Source organism: Typopeltis vanoorti, chromosome 1, assembly GCF_054136105.1.
Source record: "Typopeltis vanoorti isolate ZY-2024b chromosome 1, IOZ_Tvanoo_1.0, whole genome shotgun sequence".
Lineage (NCBI taxonomy): Eukaryota > Metazoa > Arthropoda > Arachnida > Uropygi > Thelyphonidae > Typopeltis > Typopeltis vanoorti.
This window is the reverse complement of record NC_143549.1, coordinates 181,295,488-181,319,187: the sequence shown is the minus strand read 5'-3', so window position 1 is coordinate 181,319,187 and position 23,700 is coordinate 181,295,488. Positions and strand designations below refer to the sequence as shown.

General features: G+C 38.6%; 1 protein-coding gene across 1 annotated transcript in view; it reads left to right on the top strand.

Annotated features, from left to right (window-relative positions):
- Positions 1–23,700, top strand: part of LOC150110685 (influenza virus NS1A-binding protein homolog) — a 281,744-nt gene that overhangs the window by 106,351 nt on the left and 151,693 nt on the right. Inside the window, exon 4 of the mRNA XM_090404830.1 lies at positions 22,660–22,841. Within this exon, the coding sequence (XP_090260956.1) occupies positions 22,660–22,841 (182 nt within the window). The remainder of the gene's footprint in view (positions 1–22,659; positions 22,842–23,700) is intronic.

Below are 23,700 nucleotides of genomic sequence, written 5' to 3'. Positions count from 1 at the left end.
AGTGATCTTATACACTCTGGCCGTCCTTCAACAAGTCGTTCAACAGAAAACATCGAAGCAGTTCATGAGAGTGTTGCTGAGAGTCCAGGAACATCAATTTGGCACCGTGGTCTTGAATTGGGCATTTCGAGAAGCTCTCTACAGCATATTCTCACGAAAGATTTGCATAAAGATGCAAATCTTTCGTGATTTAAAGTTCAATTGACTCAAGAACTGAAGCCTACTGACCGCACACAGCGAAGAGAGTTCGTTGAATGGATTATGGAACAACAACAAGTGGTTGCTTATTTTTCAAACAAAATCATCTTCAGCGATGAGGCTCATTTTCATCTTGATGGCTTCATTAATTGACAAAATTGTCACATTTGGGGTTCAGAAAATCCACGAGTGATTGTTGAGAAACAAATGCATCCACAACGTGTCACTGTTTGGTGTGGATTTTGGGCTGGAGGCATCATCGGTCCATTCTTCTTCGAAAATGCGGCTGGTAAGGCAATAACAGTTAATGGTGCTCGCTATTGCGACACGGTAATCCAGTTTTTTGTGCCTAAATTGCAAGATATGGATGTGGACGACATGTGGTTTCAACAAGACAGTGCCACATGCCATACAGCCTGAGAAACAATTCAATTACTGCACGAGTCATTTCCTGGTCGTGTAATTTCCCGTTTTGGTGATCAGAATTGGCCGCCCAGATCATGTGACTTAACTCCTTTGGACTTTTTTCTTTGGGGTTTTTTGAAGTCTAAAGTTTATGCCAACAAGCCCACGACCACCCACGCCTTGAAGGAGGAGATTGAGCGCTGTATCAACGAAATTCAGCCACATTTATGCAAAATGGTCATGGAAAATTTCGACAAAAGAGTGCGTATGTGCCAGCAAAGCCGTGGAGGCCATTTACCCAATATGCTATTCCATGCATAACCCTATACTGTATACTTTATGAATTAATAAGAAATTACAATTTTTAATTAAAAACCTGTGTTTTCTATCAAAATTACTTCTTGCGTGAATTTTGGGACACCCTGTAGTTGTCCCGACATCTTTTCAAGAAAGCAAGATGATTTAATAGTCTGGCCTTTTTGCATTTTAGGAGTTCAAAATGGCGTACCTTTTGTTTGGTTTCCCCGTGGATTCTATTCATGTTAAAACGTTATTTTCTTGACCACGAAAAATATGGAAATAACTTCTATTGGGATTTATTGATCAAGTATTTTTTTAGAACAACTATGTTATACCAACTAGTTTCACCAACTGAGGCTGTTGGCATCTTCAGGGTGCATAACTGTTATAAGGCACTTAAAGCTAAAAACTGTTAGACTATAAATCAACCGACTCCAATTATATTTGACAAAACAGAACGCATACAATACATGCATAGCGCTTATATGATCTCACTTGTTGTTATTTAGGAACGTTCTATAATTGACACCATAATCCAGTTCAACATTAAAGAATCACATGATACCAACGATTTATTGTGTCGCATGGTGAACTGGCCTACAGATTTAAAACGAAGACTGAAGTCTATGCATCCACTAACACCAAGACTATATGGCACTCAAAGTACACAAAGATGGTATACCATTACGCCCTATTGTAGACAGTATCAACTGACCCACCTATCTCTTATCTAAACACCATGCAAGCCTCCTCAAACAACACATCCATAATTCGGATGCTTACATATGAAATTCGCAACATTTCGTAGAGAAATTGAACAACATCTCCAATACGATCTACTCACAAGCCTGGATGTTATAGCTCTATTCCCTAACATTCCTGTGGAAGAAGTTATCAACATTTTAGGAAGTTTGTTTCTGCACAATATCACTTCTCTGTTCCGTCATTGTTTAACATCAGACTTTTTCTTATGGAATGAAACCATTTACCAGCATTTTGTGCTGATCTTTTTATGGAGGATCTTGAAAGTAAAATTTTATCTCAAGTAGACTCTAAACTCACAGTATGGTGGAGATAACGTAGACGATATTTTCATTGTTTGGAACCACACAAAAAAGGACCTGTTTGATTTTCTAAACAAAATCAACTCATTACACCATACAATCAAATTCACTCTAGATCTTGAAAAAGATAACCAATTATCATTTCTGGACACCCTAGTTATTTGCACTTTAACTCCTCCCACCACATTTCTCAGAAACTTAGAGCATTGTACATATGATAAAAAAGCAAGCTTTCCGCATTACAACAGATCAACAAGATCTCCAAGATCAATTATCACTGATATCCAACAACCTCACCATGAATGGCTACCCTCGGAGACTCGTCCACAAGATACTTTTCTCTGATCCCCCACAGAGACAACGAGACCACACACAGTATATTTCTGCAATCGTCATTCCATACATGGGGACAGTTTCTAATAAGGTTGCAAGACTCCTCAAACCTCATAGAATAAGAGTGACTTTTAAACTTACAGAAACGATTAGGCAACTCTTAAGATCTCCAAAAGATAATCATCCTTTTTTCAATATGCTGGAGTTTACAACATACCCTGCTCGTGCGGTTTAAATTTCATCGGCCAGACTTGAGATTAGACAAAGGGAGCATATTGGAGACGTTAATAACAGTAGAGAAGAAAAATTGGGTTTATCCTTTCATTTCTCAAGAACTAACCATATCATAGAGTGGGATAAAAGCTCCATTTCTTACATAGGGGAGGAATTCCACTCCTGATTTATTAAATAAGCCACAACAGTTGCCTGTTCTGTACAAAATTTTAACAGGAACCAAGGATTAATCTTGCGTGAGATCTGGAATAACCTTATTAGATCTCTAAACATACAAGAACTGAATTATAGTGCCAATTATAGAATGTTCATAAATAACAAGTGAGATCATACACGCACTAAGCATGTATTGTACACATTCTGTTTTGTCAAATATAATTGGAATCGGTTGATTTATAGTCTGTAACAGGTTTTTAGCTTTAAGTGCCTTATATCAGTTATGTACCCTGAAGATGCCAACAGCCTCAGTTGGTGAAACTAGTTTGTAGTATATTATTATTATTATTATTATTCAGGCCTCCAAGGAGTCAAAAGACTCTTCGAGGGAGGTCCTTCCTAAGACATAAAGTCTGTCAAGACTCATCGAGGGGAGGTACCCCCCCTGAGAAACACAAAGTCTATCATACCACTCTTTAAACTCACTGACCGTTCTCGCTCCCACCACTCCATCAGGCAATGCATTCCATGGCTCAACCACCCTCCACACAAAGAAACCACTCCTTACCATCTTGCTCACAGTTTTCTTTCGTAACTTCCAGGGATGGCCTCTTGTCATCACCCCTTCCCGCTGTTCAACCAATCGAAAGAACTCCGCAGTGTCAACCCTGTAACCACCTCCCAACAGTTTAAAAGTCTCAATCATATCACCTCTCTTTTTCTTCTATCCACCAAACTCTGCAGTACACATTCTCTCAGCAGATCCTCATAACTATCCTTGTACAGTCCTGAAACCATCTTTGTCATCCGTCTTTGTATCCTTTCCACAGTTAATTTATCCCCTTCAAATCCTGGGGACCAAATCTGAGAACAATAGTCCAAGTGTGGTCTGATCAGAGACTTATACAACGGAATGATAACCCTCTTATCTCTGCAGGTCAGTGTCCTTCTCATAATAGCAGCAATCCTCTGTGTTACCTTCACCACCTTTGCAATATGTCCTCTAAACTTCAGGTTTCTATCAATCATCAACCCCAGATTTCTTGTCTCCCCTACTTCCTCTAGCATAACTCCTCCCATAGAGTATGCAGCATTCCGTCGATGTTCCCCAAACCTCAAGACCTTACATTTTGCTGCATTAAACTGACACCCCCATTCATTTGCCCATCTATCTAGCTTATTTAAATCCTCTTGCAGGGCTACCACATCTGCACTATTACTAATAATCCTTCCCAGCTTCGCATCATCTGCAAACAACTGAATATCCCCCTGCAATCCACTGGCTATGTCATTGATATAAAGGTTACACAATATAGGTCCTAGCAATGAGCCCTGTGGGACCCCACTTGTAACCCTCTGCCTCCTGGATACTTCTCCACCATACACAACTCTCTGATACCTATCAGACAGCCAATCCTGAATCCAGTTGACCAATCTGACATCCAGACCCATGTGCTGCAACTTAAATATCAGCTTATCATGTGCCACCCTGTCAAATGCCTTCGCCAAGTCTAAGAAAATTGCAGTATATGCCTTTCCCTCATCTAATGTTCTTGTAACTTTATTATAAAAGGCTAGCATATTGCTAAAACAAGAGCGTCCTTTCACAAATCCATGTTGATTCTCACAGATAACATTACCCTCATCTGCCCAATGCTGTATACGGTCCCACACTACTTTCTACAAGATCTTAACAACTACTGATGACACACAAACTGGCCTATAATTAGACACTTCCAGTCTGTTACCACCCTTATGCAATGGCACTATCTTACCTTCCTTCCATTCCCTGGGCACCTTTGCCAAAGCCAGACTTTCATTGAAAAGCCACGTTAAAGGCACTGTCAATTCCCTAGCACATTCTCTCAAAACTCGTGGTGAAATACCATCCAGTCCCACAGATTTATGACATCCAGAGTACTCAGTATCTGAAACACACTCTCCTCCTGTACCTCCAGACCTCGAACCAGTCCTATCCCTCTAGCATTAAAACTGACTCCTCTAGGATGAAATACTCCAATAAAGTGTTCATTGAACAATTCCACTATGTCCTCTGGATCAGTCACACTATTCCCTATTTTATCCCACAATATCATTCTTCCACAGTCATTTCTCCTCCTACTGGCCATATAGCTAAAAAATTCCCTAGGATTTTCTTTGGATCTTAGGGCCAATCTCCTCTCATATTCCAGTTTCGCTTTCCTTACCACACTAGTCACTCTTCTGGCCTGTGTCTTATATTCCTCATGCATCTCTTCACCTGTCTCCTTATATCTCTTCCATAGCCTCTTTTTCGCATGCAATTCCTGTTTAATATTGTTTGTCATCCACTTTACTCCAAATTGCGTCCTCTTCTTCACTCGTGGTATAGAACTTACCATTGCTGATAACAAATATTCTTTCACAATTTCCCACGCACTAATGATATCCTGGCCTTCCAATTCCTCCCTCCATGAAACTTCCCGAAGTTGACGTCTAAGACTATTATAATCACCTGCCTTACAATTCCACATAAGTCCCCGTCTCTTTGATACTCCTGCATGTCTATTCATTTTCCAAGTCAACACCATATGGTCACTCTCTCCAACTGGTGGGAGAGACGTCAACTCAGTTATTATCAACTCTTCTGATGCTATAACCAAATCTAAAACTTTTGAACCTCTTGTTCCCTCTGTTACATGTTGCCTAAGACATTTGTCCCTCAAGAATTCTAGAAATTCCATTCCCCTATTGCTACATGCATCTTCCTCTCTCCAATTTATACTACTGAAGTTAAAATCTCCCATAACAATCATTCTTCTTGCACCTGCCAAACTTAGCTGTCTAAACATCTCCTGGTCCCCATCTTCTGTGCTCCTGGGTCTGTAGCAACACCCCACTAAATATCCTAAATGTCTTGCCTACCTCTACCTCACACCATACGCTCTCAAAATCATTTGTCTCGCTTCCTTCCAAATTCTCCACTCTTAGAGGACATAGGTCATCACTTATCATAAGCAGTACTCCACCACCATGCTTTCTCCTCCTATCCTGACGAAAAATGCTATACCCAGCGACTTCTATTCCTGTTGTTATATCCCCTTCTGTCAACCACGTCTCAGTGATCGCAATAATTTTTGGCCAGGCTGATGCTATCTGTGCCACCAATTCCTCTCCCTTATTCCGGATACTCCTGGCATTAGTATAAAGCATATAAATGCCATTGTTTCTATACCCAGCATTATCCCTTGTAGACTCCACTGGGCTCAGTGTTACCTGACATTGTCTCCCTTCTCCCAAGTATCCATTCCCACGAGAGGCCACCCTTGCTATCATCCTCCCTGGGACACACTGACTCGTTCAGAACAGCAATCTCTCCAGATGCATACGTCCTTCCTCATTCAAATGTAAACGGTCTCTCGCATACAATTCCTCTCTTTCCTCAAACGCACTCCAAGCATCCACATATACCAGTCCTCTCTTGTCACACATTCTCGCTATTATGCCATTCAATATCACCGCTCTTCTGCTCAGCTCATCATTATCATACCTAGGCAACACGCACACTATTTTTCCTCTCTCTGTCTTCTTCCGTACAGTCTCAAGCGAAAATCTCATATCTCTCGCTGCCCGACTTACATTACCACTTAAGTCATTCGTTCCTACCATCACAATCATCTCATCCACCCTTTCACCCTTCTTAATTGCCATAGCCACCCTTTCTATTGTTCCTCCTGGCAAACACTCCTTACGCATCCTATCTTGAACACCACGGATCATTGAGTCGCCATACATTACACCTCTTACCATTCCCTCGTTCCTATTGTTTCCATTCTCTCCTCTTCTTTCATTCCCATACCTCTCTCTTCTACTGTTTCCATTCTCTCCTCTTGTAGCACTCCCATACATCTCTCTCATTCCCTCTCTTCTACTGTTTCCATTTTCTCCACTTCTAGCACTTCCATATCCCTCTCTCATTCTGTCTCTCCTACTACTGTTTCCATCCTCTCGTCTTCTAGCATTCCCATACCTCTCTCTCATTCCATCTCTCCTACCGTTTCCATTCTCTCCTTTTCTAGCACTTCCATATCTCTCTCTCATTCCGTCTCTCCTACTATTTCCATCCTCTCGTCTGCTAGCATTCCCATACCTCTCTCTCATTCCCTCTCTTCTACTGTTTCCATTCTCTCCTCTTCTAGCACCCCCATATCTCTTACTCATACTCCCTAAATTCTCTCTCTCTCCTACTCTGATTCGCCTTGCATTTATCTCTTCCATTCTCCTAATCTTTCATACTTCTGCTCTCATTCACAAGACATTCCACCTCCTCTTTCAACTCATCTATCTTCCTCTGCAGGTCAGTCACTCTTAATCTAAATTCACTCTCCCAAACAAAACCATCTCCTAAACTTTCACAGTCACTCACACCTTCCACACTATCAACTATTATTTTCTCATTCATATATATCTTTTTTTCATTCTCTCCTAACACACTACTTGTCTTCCTACATTCATTCCCCGTTCCTGGGGCAACAAAGTCGGATATCGATATATCTAATGTATTTATTTCCTTCAACTGCCTGCATTTTGCACACATACGCTCTCCACTCTCTTTAACAAGCCACATATGTAATTCCCGAGATGCATACATGCCGCAAGTTCTGCATGCCACAAAGTCCCTTATGATATTGCTAATAATTGAGTTCTTAAATTGCGGAGGACTTGGCGTTATGCCACTTGTGACTGCTGCTGAATCCACCATCATTCCTTACTGCCGAGTAGCGTAATCTTTAATAATTATTCAATTAATAAATAAGAGAGAAAAAAAAGTACAAACATCAGAACATTTAAGTACTAAATATAATTAAATAAAATGAAATATAACTAAATACAGTAACTTAGCTTCGTTTTGTCTTCCACCGTTACGCATTCGATTCCGACGGTACCAAAATATATTATATCACGACAGCAACTAACTTCCAAAAAACAACCACTGAAATACACTCGTATTCAGAGAAACAATTTAGCACTCAAAAACGTAGAAAAACGGGGGGAAAACGGACTATTCACCGATTAAAAATCACTTTCTTCTGCACAGCTCAAATTTACCGCCACGTGCTACGCCGACGCTAGTTGTTCTAAAAAAATACTTGATCAATAAATCCCAATAGAAGTCATTTCCATATTCATTCTTTGGAGTTGTCTGTAATTTGCATAGCCAGTTTCTTTTCATGCTCAGACGTAACTTACTATATAGCAGTTGTGATTCTTCTGGCCTGGTGCTTATAATTTTCATAATGGATATCATCCTTATGTACACAGTATTCCTTCTACATCATCCTTTTCTTATGAATCTCTCTTGCTTAATAAGATTACACATACATTTCACTCCTGTCCTATTTCTTCTTCAAACTCTCTGGACACATTCTGATATTGCATCATTTAAGTATTTTACAAATGCTCCTATACTCTGTTGATATTCTTCTCATCCAGCAACTGATATAGTTACACTGAACTAGGCATACTCTTTAGTTGGTCATAATTTCTTGTAGTTCAGCATGTAACCTTTCCTGAATGGAACATCTATAAACTTAGCCACTTCCCAAGTGATTACTGCATGATAACTGTCAACAGCCAGAGGAAAAATTGTTATGTCTTCAACTGAAACACCTTCTGACAGCACAGTCAAATCTAACACTCTATGACCTTAAGTTCTTTCTGCCTGAGGAAGTTGTCTTGCAACAACTTAATAAATTCAGTTTCATTCTTCTCATGAGATTTTACTACTATGCAATCAATGTTTGGATAATTAAAGTCACCCATTATGATTACTCTTTTCATGCCCATTGTCTTCATTTGGTGGTGCATTTCTTCACTAGCAATCGATCCACCAGGTCTGTAACAACACCCCATCATCTGTTTGATCTTTTTAAATTCCACCTCACACCAGATGACTTCACACTCACTGCCACATGAAAAACTGTTCTAGTATTACAATCATACGTCTCAACACTAATTGGATTCAAGTCATCTGATATCATTAGGAGCACGACCTCTCCTATCCTATGCTGCCTATCCTACCAAAAAAATACTGTACTCCTTATACTCAATACCAGTTAGTATGTCTGATTCTGATAGCCAGGTCTCACTAATACCTACAATCTGAGGTCACAACATATTGACCAAGGCAACAAACTCTACTACTTTTCTTTTGATGCTCCTAGCATTCATGTACAGACACAATAAGCTACTTGCATGTTCTTTTGTATAATTTTGCCTGTAGTCTGCATGACACAGTTGATCAACTTGCATATCTGTTCTTCTCTAGGGCCTTATATATGTAGACATCTTTGTGCACATTTGATAGGTCCTTACCAAATGAACACAAAGTTGAAATCCTTTCTTCTAAGCTTACACGGTGATCCTAATGCATTTTTTGATGTTGTTTTATGGAGTATCTTATTAATAGTATTTTTGTTATAGCCATTATTTATGAATGTGTCACTGATTATTTTAGTTTATTTTATGATTATTTTAGCATGTATGTATTGGCCAGTGTGTGTCAGTTTTCGGTAGACCGTGAAGGATAGACTGCCTGAAGGAAGACGTGTGACTAGTGTGTCTAGGAACAGGAGCGAATTTTGATTTTCGATTTCAACGGTAAATTGTATGTGTTCGTGTTGTTTGTTCAGGTGGCTGGCTAAGGAATATGTTTAGCGTTTGTTGCCCGTGCAGCCAGATCACAAACACATCGTCAACGTATCTAAGCCAGACTGTCAGTCTAAGCGTGGCGAAATCAAGAGCCCTTTGCTCAAAGGTTTCCATGTAGAAGTTAGCAATTGGGGGGATAGTGGTGAGCCCATGGCTGTACCTTCTTTCTGTAGGTAAAATTTGTTTTGCCACACGAAGTAACCGGACTGTAGTACGTGGGCAAACAAGGTCATAATGTCGGGCGGAAATTTGTTCTGTAATAGGAGAATTGTGTCATTGATGGGGACATTAGTGAAAAGGGTAGAAACGTCGAAACTGACTAACAGGTCATCTTTGTCGAGTGTTATGTTTTTAATTTTGTTTATAAAGTGTTGTGTGTTTTTTATGTAGGAGGGGGAATGACCTACCAACTCCGAGTGTTGCTGCAAATTTCTTAGCTAAGTGGTAATTGGGACTGTCCATTCCTTCCACGATTGGTCAAAGGGGCACATTTTGTTTGTGTATTTTCGGTACCCCATATATTCTGGGGGGGGGGGGGGTGTAGTGGAGTTTGAGTTTTTTTAACCGTGTCTGGTGGCCAAGAAGTGACGGACTTGAATAGTCTAGGAATGGGAGCGAATTTTGATTTTCGATTTCGATGGTAAATTGTATGTGTTCGTTCAGGTGGCTAAGGAATGTGTTTAGCGTTTGTCGCCCATGCAGCCAGATCACAAACACATCGTCAACGTATCTAAGCCAGACTGTCGGTCTAAGCGTGGCGAAATCAAGAGCCCTTTGCTCAAAGGTTTCCATGCAGAAGTTAGCAATTGGGAGGGATAGTGGTGAGCCCATGGCTGTACCTTCTTTCTGTAGGTAAAATTTAGGTGTTTTATCCTTTATCCTTTTTGTTTGGTTATAATTTACCAGCTTATATGTGTTGTTATCGGCTACTAGTTGATTCATTTGAAGTACATATGTTGACCTGTCAAGGTCGACAGTGGTATTGCCTTTATCCGATTTCGTTATTATTATGTTTTGTTTGGCTTTTAATGACTTAATTGCTGTTAGTTCTGTTTTTGTGAGATTGTTCTGTATGTTTTTTTTAGTGTTCAGGACATTACTAGTTTCTAGTCGTATTTTATTTGCTATATTGTTAGGTAGGGACGTGATGCCTCTTTCAATGTGGTAGATAAAATCCACTTTGTTTACCTTTTTAGGTGCTATTGCAAAGTTAAGTCCTTTATTCAGTAGCGTAAGTTCGGCGTTGTTTAGGATATGGCTTGATAGGTTGATCACATGGTTCTTGCTGGTCAGTGGTTGGTTGCTCCTTGTCTCCCAAGGAATCCATCCAATTAGGAGACAAGGAGCAACCAACCACCTACTACAGAAAAATTTCCGCCCGATATTACGGCCCTTTTTTGCCCATGTACTACAGTCCAGTTACTTCGTGTGGCAAAACAAATTTTACCTACAGAAAGAAGGTACAGCCATGGGCTCACCACTATCCCCCCCAATCGCTAACTTCTACATGGAAACCTTTGAGCAAAGGGCTCTTGATTTCGCCAAGCATAGACCGACAGTCTGGCTTAGATACATTGATGACTTGTTCGGGATCTGGCTGCACGGGCGACAAACGCTAAACACATTCCTTAGCCACCTGAACAAACAACACGAACACATACAATTTACCATCGAAATCGAAAATCAAAATTCGCTCCCGTTCCTAGACACACTAGTCACACATCTTCTTTCAGGCAGTCTATCCTTCACGGTCTACCGAAAACTGACACACACTTGCCAATACATACATGCTAATTCATACCACCACCCATCACAAAAATATGGAGTCATTAAAACCCTTAAAAACAGAGCTACAACAATTTGCTCTAACCAGCAAGCCCTGAAACAAGAACTAAAAATAATCAGCAACACATTCATAAATAATGGCTATAACAAAAATACTATTAATAAAATACTCCATAAAACAACATCAAAAACGAATCTAGATTACAGTAAAACCATAGCCATCCCATACATTAAAGGGTTATCAGAAAAAATCAACAGAATCCTACAACATTATAACCTCAATGCCACCTTTAAACCACCCACTAAACTTAAAACCATATTCAACTCCTCTAAGGATCCTCTCTTCCCATTAGTACATCCTAGAGTCTATTGCATCCACTGCACCTGTAACGTACCGTACATTGGTGAAGCATGACGGACAATCCCTATACTCAAGAAAGAGCACATTACACACATTAAACATAACCATTATGGTGAAGCAGGCCTCTCAGACCACGCGCTCAACACCTTACGCCAAATCAACTGGAAAAGCATCCGCTCTTTACATGAAAGGAAGTTTAAGGAAGCCTGCGAAATCCTGATAAACCAACCAAATATCAACAATAAAGATGGCATGAAAATTCCAAGGATCTGGATGGCACACATTCAGCCTACCTAATATATAAGATCCAACATAAGTCAGGACTCTAGCCAATCTTCAGCTAGTATTAGAAACCATTCCATACCAACTGGCTGGAATGTACAAGTATAATCATGACGTTAATATATGTATACAGATAGATACTTGTTGTTTAGCCCAATGTATTTCTACAACCAACAGATAACACTAATAATAGGACTCTAGCGTTGATGTATAATCTTTTTTTTTCTCACCAGAGATCAGGCCAACAATTTTTGTAGCAGTTGGTCAGCATCTTTAACAAACTAGTTTAAATGTAGTGTAGCTTGTTTTCTGTGTATAGTTGTATGCTCCAGAAGATGACCTTGACATAAAGGTCGAAACGTCGAATGTAGATTTTAGTTATATTAAACTAAAGTTTTTATTCAAACATGGTAGTTGCCTCCATAATTTTCAAAAATACAAAGTTGAAATCATTCTCTCCTCATCAATATTTCTATGACAAAGCCCACTCCCATCATTAGCACAGTTATATAACATTGTTGCTCTTGCACTCATGTTCTCACCATTCCTCCCTTTATAATTTAGTTTCCCTGACTCTCTGTGTTAGGTCTCATACCAGTCATTAGTTTTTCTAGACTCCTGATACCAAATACATTCAGGCATAGGCCATCCCTCTTATACAAATCTAATATTCCCTCAAACTCACTCCACATATCCAAAAACTCGCATCCATTCCTTGTACACAGCCTATGCATCGAATCATTTGCCATCATAGCCCTACTTCTTAATTCATTTTTGTCATATCAAAGTAATATGCTTACAATTTTTACTTTCTTACTCTACACTGTCACTTCTTCCAACAATCCTTTCATGTCCTTGCTTATACTGATCTTATTATACTGATACTTATGGCTAGTACCTACTGCGATTATGATAGTTTACTTTTCTTTTCTGTTTTTTAATTACATATGCTATATTTTTAATTTTTGCTCTGGGAAAACTTTAATTTATAAACTGCTCATCAACAGCATGTTTTATTATAGAGTCACCATAACAAATAATTACAATCTGTAATTATTTGGTATGATGACTTTCTGTAATTCCTGAGTCATCTCTCTGATAATCTGCTTTAATACGTTTGCTGCCACGCTACTCAGTCATAGTTTGTTCCCGCACGCCAAGCGCCTTCGCGTCTTCAAGGTCACTATGAGTAATCTCGTAGCCGGCTAATCAGATAGAATTTTGTTTCATACGCCAACTACGAGTAATCTCGTATCACTCCCATCTTCAAGGTCACTACGAGTAATCTCGTAGCTGGCTTATCAGATAGAAATTTGTTTCATACACCAACTACGAGTAATCTCGTATCACTCCCATCTTCAAGGTCACTACGAGTAATCTCGTAGCCGGCTTATCAGATAGAATTTTGTTTCATACGCCAACTACGAGTAATCTCATATCACTTCCATCTATATATTACATGTTCTGATGCCAGTGTTTATTGCGTCTAGTTCAGTTTTAGTTTCTAGTCTCTAAGAACCTTCAATTTCGCCATGGCCAGTAAAAGAAAACTTACTGATATAGAAGTAGAAGCTTATGCTAATATGAGCGATGATGAATTTCATGAAATATTTGGTTCCGATTCTGAAGATGATTCTACAGACGACTCTAGCAGTGACTCCGATGAAGAAGAAACTTTTGAAGATGATGTTAGCAACCAGCCAAATACATCAACATCAACTTATTGGGAAAATTCAGAAGAAGAGCCCCCACAATTTGACTTTGTTGAAACTGCAGGTTTTAAAATTGACACTGGAAATTTCAGTATCAAAAGGTTTGTTGAACTTTTCTTTTCTGAAGATTTTCTCACAATTTTAGTAGAACAAACCAATTTATATGCTTTACAAAATATTGAGGAAAGCCGAGCGAAGCTCAAAAAAAGTCGAAAAATTTCTAACTGGAAAGCAACAGACATACCTGAAATGAAATTATTTCTTGGACTTTTACTTCATATGGGTCCTTGTAATTTACCGTCTATTGAGCATTATTGGAGTACAAATCAACTTTACAATTTGCCATTTTGGCACTCTAAAATGAGCCGAAATCGATTTCAAATTTTATTGCGTCATTTGCATTTCACAGATAATTCTCAAGCAGCTAATGATAAATTGCACAAATTAAGACCAGTCCTAGATCATTTTAATAGTGTAATGCGAAATTGCTACACACCAAACAGAAACTTATGTATTGATGAGTCAATGGTGTTGTGGCGCGGTAGACTGGCATTTCGGCAATACATAGAAAACAAAAAACATAAATATGGCTTGAAATTCTATGAACCGTGCGAATCAAATGGATTGGTGATAAAAATAAAAATTTATACAGGAAAATCTGAATCCTCTAGCGAAAATGGGTCACGCATATGATGTTGTATTCCACTTGATGGAAGAATATTTAGACAGGGGTTATGTATTGCATATGGACAATTTTTATAATTCTGTCGCTCTAACAGAATTGCTTACCAACAGAAAAACGTATGTGTATGGAACGCTGAGAAATAATAGGAAAAACAATCCACCAGATGTTATTCAGAAGAAACTAAAGAAAGGGGAATTTGTCTGGCAAAGACGAGGACCTGTTGTAGTCAGCAAATGGAAGGATTAGAGGGAAGTCCTTTCCATTTCAAATATGCACAAATTTGAAATGGTTGAAGCACAAAATCGGAATGGTAAATTTCAGTTAAAACCGAATATCGTTAGGGATTATAATTTGGGCATGTCAGGCACCGATCTTTCTGATCAAATGCTTTCATACTATTCCACCTTACGAAAGACAATTAGATGGCCAAAGAAATTGGCAATATGCATTTTTGAGGTATACATTGAAAATGCGCATAAATTTTATAACATGATTACTGGAAATGCAATGTCTGCATTAATATTTAGAGATCAATTTATCTCAATTTTTGTTGGAATGGCTGAACTTACAGCATCAGAGAATATCAGGAGGAATCAGGATTTTCATTATTTGGAAATTTTATCACCAACAGAAAATAAGAATCAACCGACAAAGCCATGCCGTGTCTGTACAAGAAACAAACGTAGACGCGAAACACATTATTGTCCTGTTTGCCAGGAAAAACCACCATTGTGCGTGGAAAATTGTTTTAAAATGTACCATTCTTAATTTGAATAAATTGTTTTTTTTTTTATTTTACTGAGTGCTTTTTTATTTCATTGATTGGCTTTTATTTTTATTGATTTTACTAGTTTTAAATTGATTTATAAATTACATGTTATACTACGGATTAACTCACACTTGGCATAGGAGGTTGGTAATTGACATACGAGTATACTCGTAGTTTGGCATCTGAGGCACATACACAATATACTATATTTTAGTTGAAATTATTTCTCTTCTACCAAGCCCCCAGATATGCTCTCCACTTTATTCAGAATCCAAGGGTCCAAATTAAGGTAATTATACAAAGGGATAACTCGTGTTTGGCATAGGAGGTCAGTAAATTGACATACGAGTATACTCTTAGTTGGCTTGTGAAGCTCATATACGAACTACAAGTATACTCGTAGTTTGGCATCTGAGGCACATACATAATATACTATATTTTAGTTGAAATTATTTCCCTTCTACCAAGCTCCCAGACATGCTCTCCGCTTCATTCAGAATCCAAGGATCCAAATTAAGGTAATTATACAAAGGGATAACTCGTGTTTGTCATAGGTCAGTAAATCGACATACGAGTATACTCGTAGTTGGCTTGTGAAGCTCATATACGAACTACGAGTATACTCGTAGTTGGCAACGAACGTGTTAACTTTGCTATTTTGATTAATTCATTTTCAGTAACCTCCTCAATATCTTCAATAACCTTGTTAGCATGGCAAGCTTTCTTGTTCTTGACTTCACTGCTCTTCTTAGCATTACGTTTCCTTTGCATTTTTGGTGCCATTTTAAACTGTATTTAATATTGCAATATCTTAACAAAACTATGTTATTAAACACTAAATACACTTAAAACACTAAAATGTCCACTAATATAGTATGAAACACTAATTTTCTAAGGAAAAATAACATAAAACAGATTAAATCACCAATTTTACAAGAGCACTAAATTCATCGTCCAATCACAATGTAACCTCGAACCCAACTCACTAGTTATTTGTATATTTTTCCTTTCTATATAAAATAAGCTGTATGTTTGGTGAATTAATTAAAAATATTATTCTTCAGATGTTATCGTTAGCTTTGATGTCACTTCTCGTTTTACTAATGTATCACTGAGAGAGACTCTTGACCTGAACATAAAACTTTTCTCCTTATGTTGTTCACCAGCCATTTAGGTTATTTTACAAGGAAAGGAAAAAACATACAAATAATCAGATGGGGCTGCAATGGGTTCCCCTGCTCTCTTTCACTCATTTAATGAAAAAGAATAATTCACTTAGCACTGCTGCTCCACTGAAACTAGTGGTATGACTGTGCTATATAGACGATATGTTTGCCATTTGACCACATAACCAAGACAGACACATTTTTTTAGCCCTTTTTAAATAGCTAACATCTAAAGAAATACTTCACAGTAGAAAAGAACAAACAAATGTCTACCATTCATTAGACACACTAGTTACACAATTAATATAATTGTCTCATTATCTTTTTTTTTTTTCTGATTATATCAAACCTTCTTACACAGTCAGTCTCACCATCATCTGTTTCAGCAGTACGGCATTCTCAAAGCACTTTCATACTCTTGCCACAGAAGTTGATTATTTTTTCCACACATTTTTTAAACATATGGGTACAACCCACATAAAATAGATAAAATACTACATGTCCACTATCCCTCCCTCGCTCTGCCTGACACAAAATCACAACTAAAGTTTTCCAATCCCTGTATATTTGGGATGCATCTGAAAAGATGGCTAAGCTCTTCATAAGTATCATCTCCATTCCATTTTTAAACCACAAATCCAACTAGCAACCTCGGTTTATTCTCCCAAGAATAAAACTAGAGGAATCCAGATGACAGGTCTCTGCACAGTAGTCTAGATATAGTCTTCTTGAATTCTTATAAAGAGGGATAACCTTCCGATCTCTGCTTATTGATGTATTCTTCAACATCCAGATAATCTGATGAGCTCATTTGGTGCTACTTTTGCAATATGCTCTGTAAATTTAGTTCAACTCACTATCCCCAGTATAGTGAGTTGAACTAAATTAATAGATCAGGAATTTGAGGTAGCAAAAGAAAAGAGTGAGAGAGTTAGAATGATTAGTGTTTTGCCACGGTATGACATTGAAATGTTTAAAAGAAGGGCCATAATTGCGAATGACTTTATGCGTGGGTTATGTATGACGAGTGGTGTGGAATTTGTGGACGTGTGGAGTGAGTTTGATGGGCGAAAGGATCTGTATAAGATGGATGGCTTGCATTTGAATGGTTACGGTGTAAGAAGACTTGAGAAAGTGTTGCTGAATGTAGTGGATGTGCCAATTCAGGGAAACTAGATTTGTTAAGGGGGGGGGAGTAGATATACAGTCCTTAGGGAGGCAGTTGAATGTAAGAATGAACATAATATGTCAGAGCAAATAAGGACAACAAATCAGAGTGGGATAGTTAATATAAGGCATCAAGGTAGGGTTGGAGCTAATGGGGATCTTAAATTCATGTACACTAATACTAGAAGTATTAGGAACAAGAAGGAAGAGTTTTTGGCCATGGTTGGCACTTCCAGACCACAGGTTATTGGTATTAGTGAGACATGGCTGACTGTAGATGATATAGCCAGTGGGATTGAATGCGATGGGTATAGTGTGTTCAGGAATGACAGAGAGAATAAAATGGGGGGAGGAGTATTGTTGATGATAGCTGATGAGCTGCAGCCAAGGAGAATAGAAGTTGAATTGCAGGATAGAGAAAAGAGCACATTTGAGGCCATTTGGTGTGAGATTGTGGCTAGCAGAACTAAATATACAATTGGGTGCTGCTATAGCCCAGGTGATGGAAAAGATGGTGGTGACAGTATGCACAAGCAAATAGAAGAAATGAGTGGAAGGAGGGTGATTATTATGGGAGATTTCAACTATGGTCGCATTGATTGGAGTGAGTAGAGGACACGCGGGAAGAAGGAATTGGATTTTATGCTGTTATTAAGGGATAACTATCTGCGACAGCATGTAATGGAAAATACTAGGGGGCAGAGAGTGCTTGACCTAGTAATTACATCTGAGGATTTGGCTGTAATAAATATGATCATATTGCCACCAATTGGTGAGAGTGATCATAGGGTCTTGACTTGGGAGGTGGCTAAAGGTGTAGAATTTTCAATTAAGACAGGGTACGTGTGGAATTATCGGGCTGGAAAGTATTACAAGCTTAGGAGTTTGATTGGTTCAGTGCCATGGCATGTACAACTGCAAGGACTAGAAGTTGATAGTGCATGGGAGGTAGTTAAGAAGTGCTTGCATGAAGCAATGGCTGACTGTATACCTAGAGTCCGAATAATAAATCAAGTAGGGGTTAAATGGATGAATAACACCATTAAGCTTGAGCTGCAAAAAAAGAAACAACTATGGAGGGAATTTAAGGAGAAAGGTGACCAGCAGGCACATGAACGGTATAAAGCGCAGGTCAGAAGGGTAACGAGTGTGGTAAGAAAAGCAAAAAAGGATTACGAAAGAACATTGGCCATACAGGCTAAAGAGAATCCTAAACAGTTTTTTAGATACATGGCAAGTAAAAGGAAAAATGTACATGGCAGAATGATTTTAAAGAATGCCGATGGTAGGGAGGTAACTGAATCAGTTGAGATAGTTGAGTTACTGAGTGATATATCAAGACACCTGGATGATATATTGCAAGAATATATCATCCAGGTGGTGACATTGCAGAAACGAATAAACCAGTAGATTACACGGGAATTGTGGTGAATGAAGTGCAGGTGAGTAGTCTATTGCATAACCTCAATGTCAATACATCTGTGGGATTGGATGGTATACCAGCTCGTGTTGTACGAGAAGCAGCTAAAGAATTATCAGTACCCTTGACCATTTTGTTTAATTTGAGTCTCGGGTCTGGGATAGTCCCGAGCGGGTGGAAAGAGGGGAAAATAGTTCCACTGCATAAAGGTGGTTCCAAGACTGCTGTTGTAAATTACTGACCGATTAGCATATCAGGAATCATTGTCAAGGTCTTAGAGAAATTAGTCAAGAAAAGAATACAGGATTGGTTAGATGAAAATGGGATATTGTATGTTGGACAACATGGTTTTGTGAAGGGTAGATCATGCCTCAGTAACTTGCTCACGTTTTATAACACAGTGACTGCTGAACTGGATAGGGGTAATGAGTTTACAGTGATACTACTGGACCTTGCCAACGCCTTTGATAGGATACCACATGGAACCCTAATCAGTAAACTGGAGCAGATGGGGATAGATATAGGGTTGGTGAGATGGATAGGAGGGTGGTTGAAAGAGAGATACCAGAGAGTGGTTTATTCAGGAGTGGAGTCTAAAAGACGTCTTGTGACTAGTGGAGTGCCACAGGGCTCTGTTCTTGGACCACTGCTTTTCAATTTGTTCATCAATGATATTGGAAAGGATTTGAGAGGAAGTGCTCACTTGTTTGCTGATGATGCAAAATTGGGTAGAGCAATTGTGAGTGCACAGGATGTCAGAATTTTACAGGATGATTTGGATGGTTTGGAGGACTGGGCTTGGAAAAATGGATGCCAATTTAATGTGGCAAAGTGTAAGGTTATGCACTTTGGGGTGAAAAGAATAGCAGCAGTATATCGCATTGGTGGAACTGTACTCCAGAAGATTGATGAGGCCAGGGATTTGGGAGTGTTGGTGGATAGGGAGTTGAAGTTTAGGGGGCACATTGCAAAAGTGACTAAAACAACTCACCAAATCACTTGGCTTCTGAAAAATACCTTAACTTGCAGAGACAAACAAGTTGTTGTTCCTCTGTATCGAGCCTTGATAAGACCCCATCTGGACTTCTGTGCCCATTAATGGGCACCAGGGTTTCTTCGTGATGCGGAGGAAGTGGAGAGGGTCCAGAGACGAGTGACCAAGATGATAATAGGTCTGTGGAATGAACCTTATGAGAATAGGTAGGTTGAGGATTTGTGGTTTGCAGAAATTGGACGATAGGCGAAGGAGGGGTGATATGATTGAGACATTCAAATTACTGAAGGGTTTTTATAAGATTGATCCAGAAGATATTTTTGAAAATATGACTGGTGGTGGGAGGACTAGGGGCCATGCATGGAAGCTGGGCAAGAGCGTGGTTGACAAGGGTGTTAGAGCTAGGTTTTTTTACTTGGAGAGTGGTGAATGAGTGAAATAAGCTTCCAGAGTCTGTTGTGGGTGCTTCGACTGTGAATGAGTTCAAGGCAAGGTATGATAGATACTGTGTGAATGTTGAATAGTTGTTCTTGACATGATGTTAGGGCCTCCCTCGATGAGTCTGTCGACTCCTTGGAGTTTCCTGGAACAATAATAATAAATATATATAATAATAATAATAATTAATAGAATTCCTGATCTATTAATTTCTTGCAGTCTGGTACCATCAGTTTGGTACAGAGCTTTTAATCTCTTCATCCCAAATGTATAACCTTACACTTTTGCCACATTAAATTGGCAGTCATTATCCATTGCCATGCTTCCAGCCTTTTTAAATCATCCTGTAGGCTTTCTCTATCATCTGTATTAACTTTCACTCTACTCGCATTTGCATTTTCAGCAAACTACTAGATATTTTTTCTTAAATTTTTTTTTATGACATTGATACACAAATTAATACATTTGCTGCCAACTACGAGTATACTCGTAGTTGATATATGAGCTACACAAGCTAGCTACGAGTATACTTGTATGACGCTTACCGCCGGCAACAAGATTACCGTACTGACCTTGAATAAGTGAAAATGCTTGGCTTGTGGAACTAGCAGCAAAACTGTGTATACTTATAGATGGTATATGCTCTGCACAAGCCAACTACAAGTATACTCGTATGATGCTTACTGCCGGCAACGAGATTACCATACTGACCTTGAAGAAGTGAAATTGCTCGGCGTATGGGAACAGACTATGCCGAAGTAGCGTGGCAGTGAACGTGTTAAATAGCAGGTATACATACTTTTATCACCTTTAATCGCCTGTCTTTTCCTGGATTTAATATCCTTGTATATCACTATGCTGATGTTATCCACATCATCAATTCGATGTAGTACAATTCACCACTATAATTGTGTAGCCATTCCTTTTATCCAACTCATTTGTCAATTTTTTTTAATTAGGTACATTAATTACTAAGGCAAGACCTATTCTGCACAAAGCTGTGCTTTGTGGAGGATTGGTCTTATCAACCCATTTTTGAATTCTGTCATTGACCAACTTTTCCAGTACTTTTACCACCTCTCCAGAGATATATTGATTAGTGTATGATTTGCTATCTCATTCTTGAACCCTTCTTTATGCAGTGGAATGATTTTGCTCTACTTCACTTCCTCAAGCCTTTATGAGAACATAAGAGAATCAGTGCTGAGAACTCTGATTCCCCAACGCTTCCGGTGCCTTGTGGAGTCCATGCCACTCTGCATCGCTGCTGTCATCAAGGCGAAAGGGGGTGGTAACCACTACTAGGTAGGTATCTCTAATTAAACTGCTCATGAGTGTATTTGCATTGAGATTCTGCAATATCCTACTCATTTCCAATTTCTCAACTTCTATTTCTGCATCAGTTCCTGTCACATCTATTACAGCAATATCTTTACTTGAATTAGGGATCCTTGCAGAGTGGTCACTCAGTGACTCAACTATTTTTGTCTGCTTTTGTCACCTTGCTGCTATCAGTTATCCCTCCATAGTCATTCTTTCTTTTATTATTATTATTATTACCTAGCACCTCCAGGGAGTCCAAAAACTCATTGAGGGAGGGCACCTACTCCACAACTCTCCGTCATGACCACTCAGCTACGTTCATCATCTACATCAACGGCATCTACCGCTGACCACCACCACTAGTATTTTTCACAAACATCCATGCCCACGGCGGGACTCAAACCCACAGCCTTTTGGCTGGAGAGTGGATACGCTAACCACTCGGCCAGCCAGGCCGACTTTTCCGTGACGCATAGTGCAGATTTAATCAATAATAAAAAAAGTTTATTATTAATTATAATTCTTTTCATATGATTTTGCCTTCCTCACCATATTATTAAGTCATCAGCTTTCTTGTCTATGCCTTATACTGCTCATTAGCTTGCTGGTCACCATTCTCCTTATACACCCTAAGTAGTTTTTTCTGCCACTCATCCATCCAGCTCCTATTATCTTCCTTATCCTAGATATATAGAAAAATGCAGACATATTAAGAATTTCTTAATTTGCTGCATTGTTGGATTAACCCTGTGTGCTTTCTGGATTATTCAATCTCAATAGAAGCAAGAGGAAGGAGAAAGAGGAGTGAAAGCAGAGGGAAAAAAATTGAGGGCCCTGCTTTGGAGCACAGACATTCCAGTCCTCTTCATACTACTAATAAACAAAAAAAAGTAATTAATCATCTTTAACATTTATTCTTTGATTTCCATCAAAGAAAGATATTCTTTGATTTCTTTGATGGAAATCAGGTCATACAACAGGATTGAATATAGAATAGGAAGGCTGTATGTTGCTTTATCTGCTGATTTGTGATAGAGATTAATTATCAACTCAAATAGTGAATATTTACTTACATAATTCCATAATAAATCTTTAGGATATTTATTTTATACAAAACCAAAATCTTTTTAGTTCAGTATATAATCAGTTATATTTTTACATGAAATTGTTGAAAAAGATAGGAAATGAAGATGTCCAAGAAATCCATGCCCACCGAGCTGTACTAGCCAGTGCCAGTCCATTTCTGTTTGATATCTTTATTAATGATTCTCAACTTGGCCCAACTCACCAGTTCAAATTAGAAGAGGCACTTGATATTGATGCCTTTGAACAGCTAGTAGATTATGCATATACTGCCAGGTGAGTGTTGCATAAGCATTTTTTACAATTATTGTTGTGATTATATGAGTGGAATACTCTTTCAGTAATTATTATTATTGAGAATGCTCCATTCAGCCCACACATCACTAATCACACTTTTTAAAATCCTTCACAGGCAATCTGCTTACAGCTCTTCACTGGCATTCATTTCTGTTCCTTTACCACTTGCCAAGAGAAAAAAAAATCTTCCCTTTTTAAGTGCATTCTGTAAATTTTCTGAGATGCCCTCTTAACCTCTTCCTTTCTACCATATAATGAAAGATTTCAGTTACCTCTATCATAAGGAGTCTCTATAGCTCAGTCAGTTTCAATAATACCATTTTATTGGAAAGATCTGTGTTGGAATCTTTATAAGGGTCAGCTTACAGTGGTGAAGATTATTTCCTCCTGGAAACTCTGTTTTTTTTCATCTTGCAGAAACAGGCAAACCAGCCCATGCAGTATACAGCCATAATCAGTGTATTATGCTGGCATCATACTTTTTTTTTTTTTGTTGGGGTGGGGCATAATTCCAGCCAGCCTCTCTTTCCTATGAAATTCATGCTGTTATCATTAGGCTGGAATAGCTGTAAATATCAGACATAATTCCATATATTTTTATTACATTTACTCTAAAAAAAAGTTTATTATTAATTATAATTCTTATGTATAGCATGATGTTGCTTTCCTTTGTCATTTATCATATTTAACATTATTCACAGATAATACAATATTTTAAATTCAAGGACTCAAATTTAATTTACAGATCTTTATTTCACTAATGAATTAAATCTGACAGCCTGAAGGAAGGCTGAAAAACTTGCACAATAAGTGCAGAATAGAAATGCATGAGTCCAGG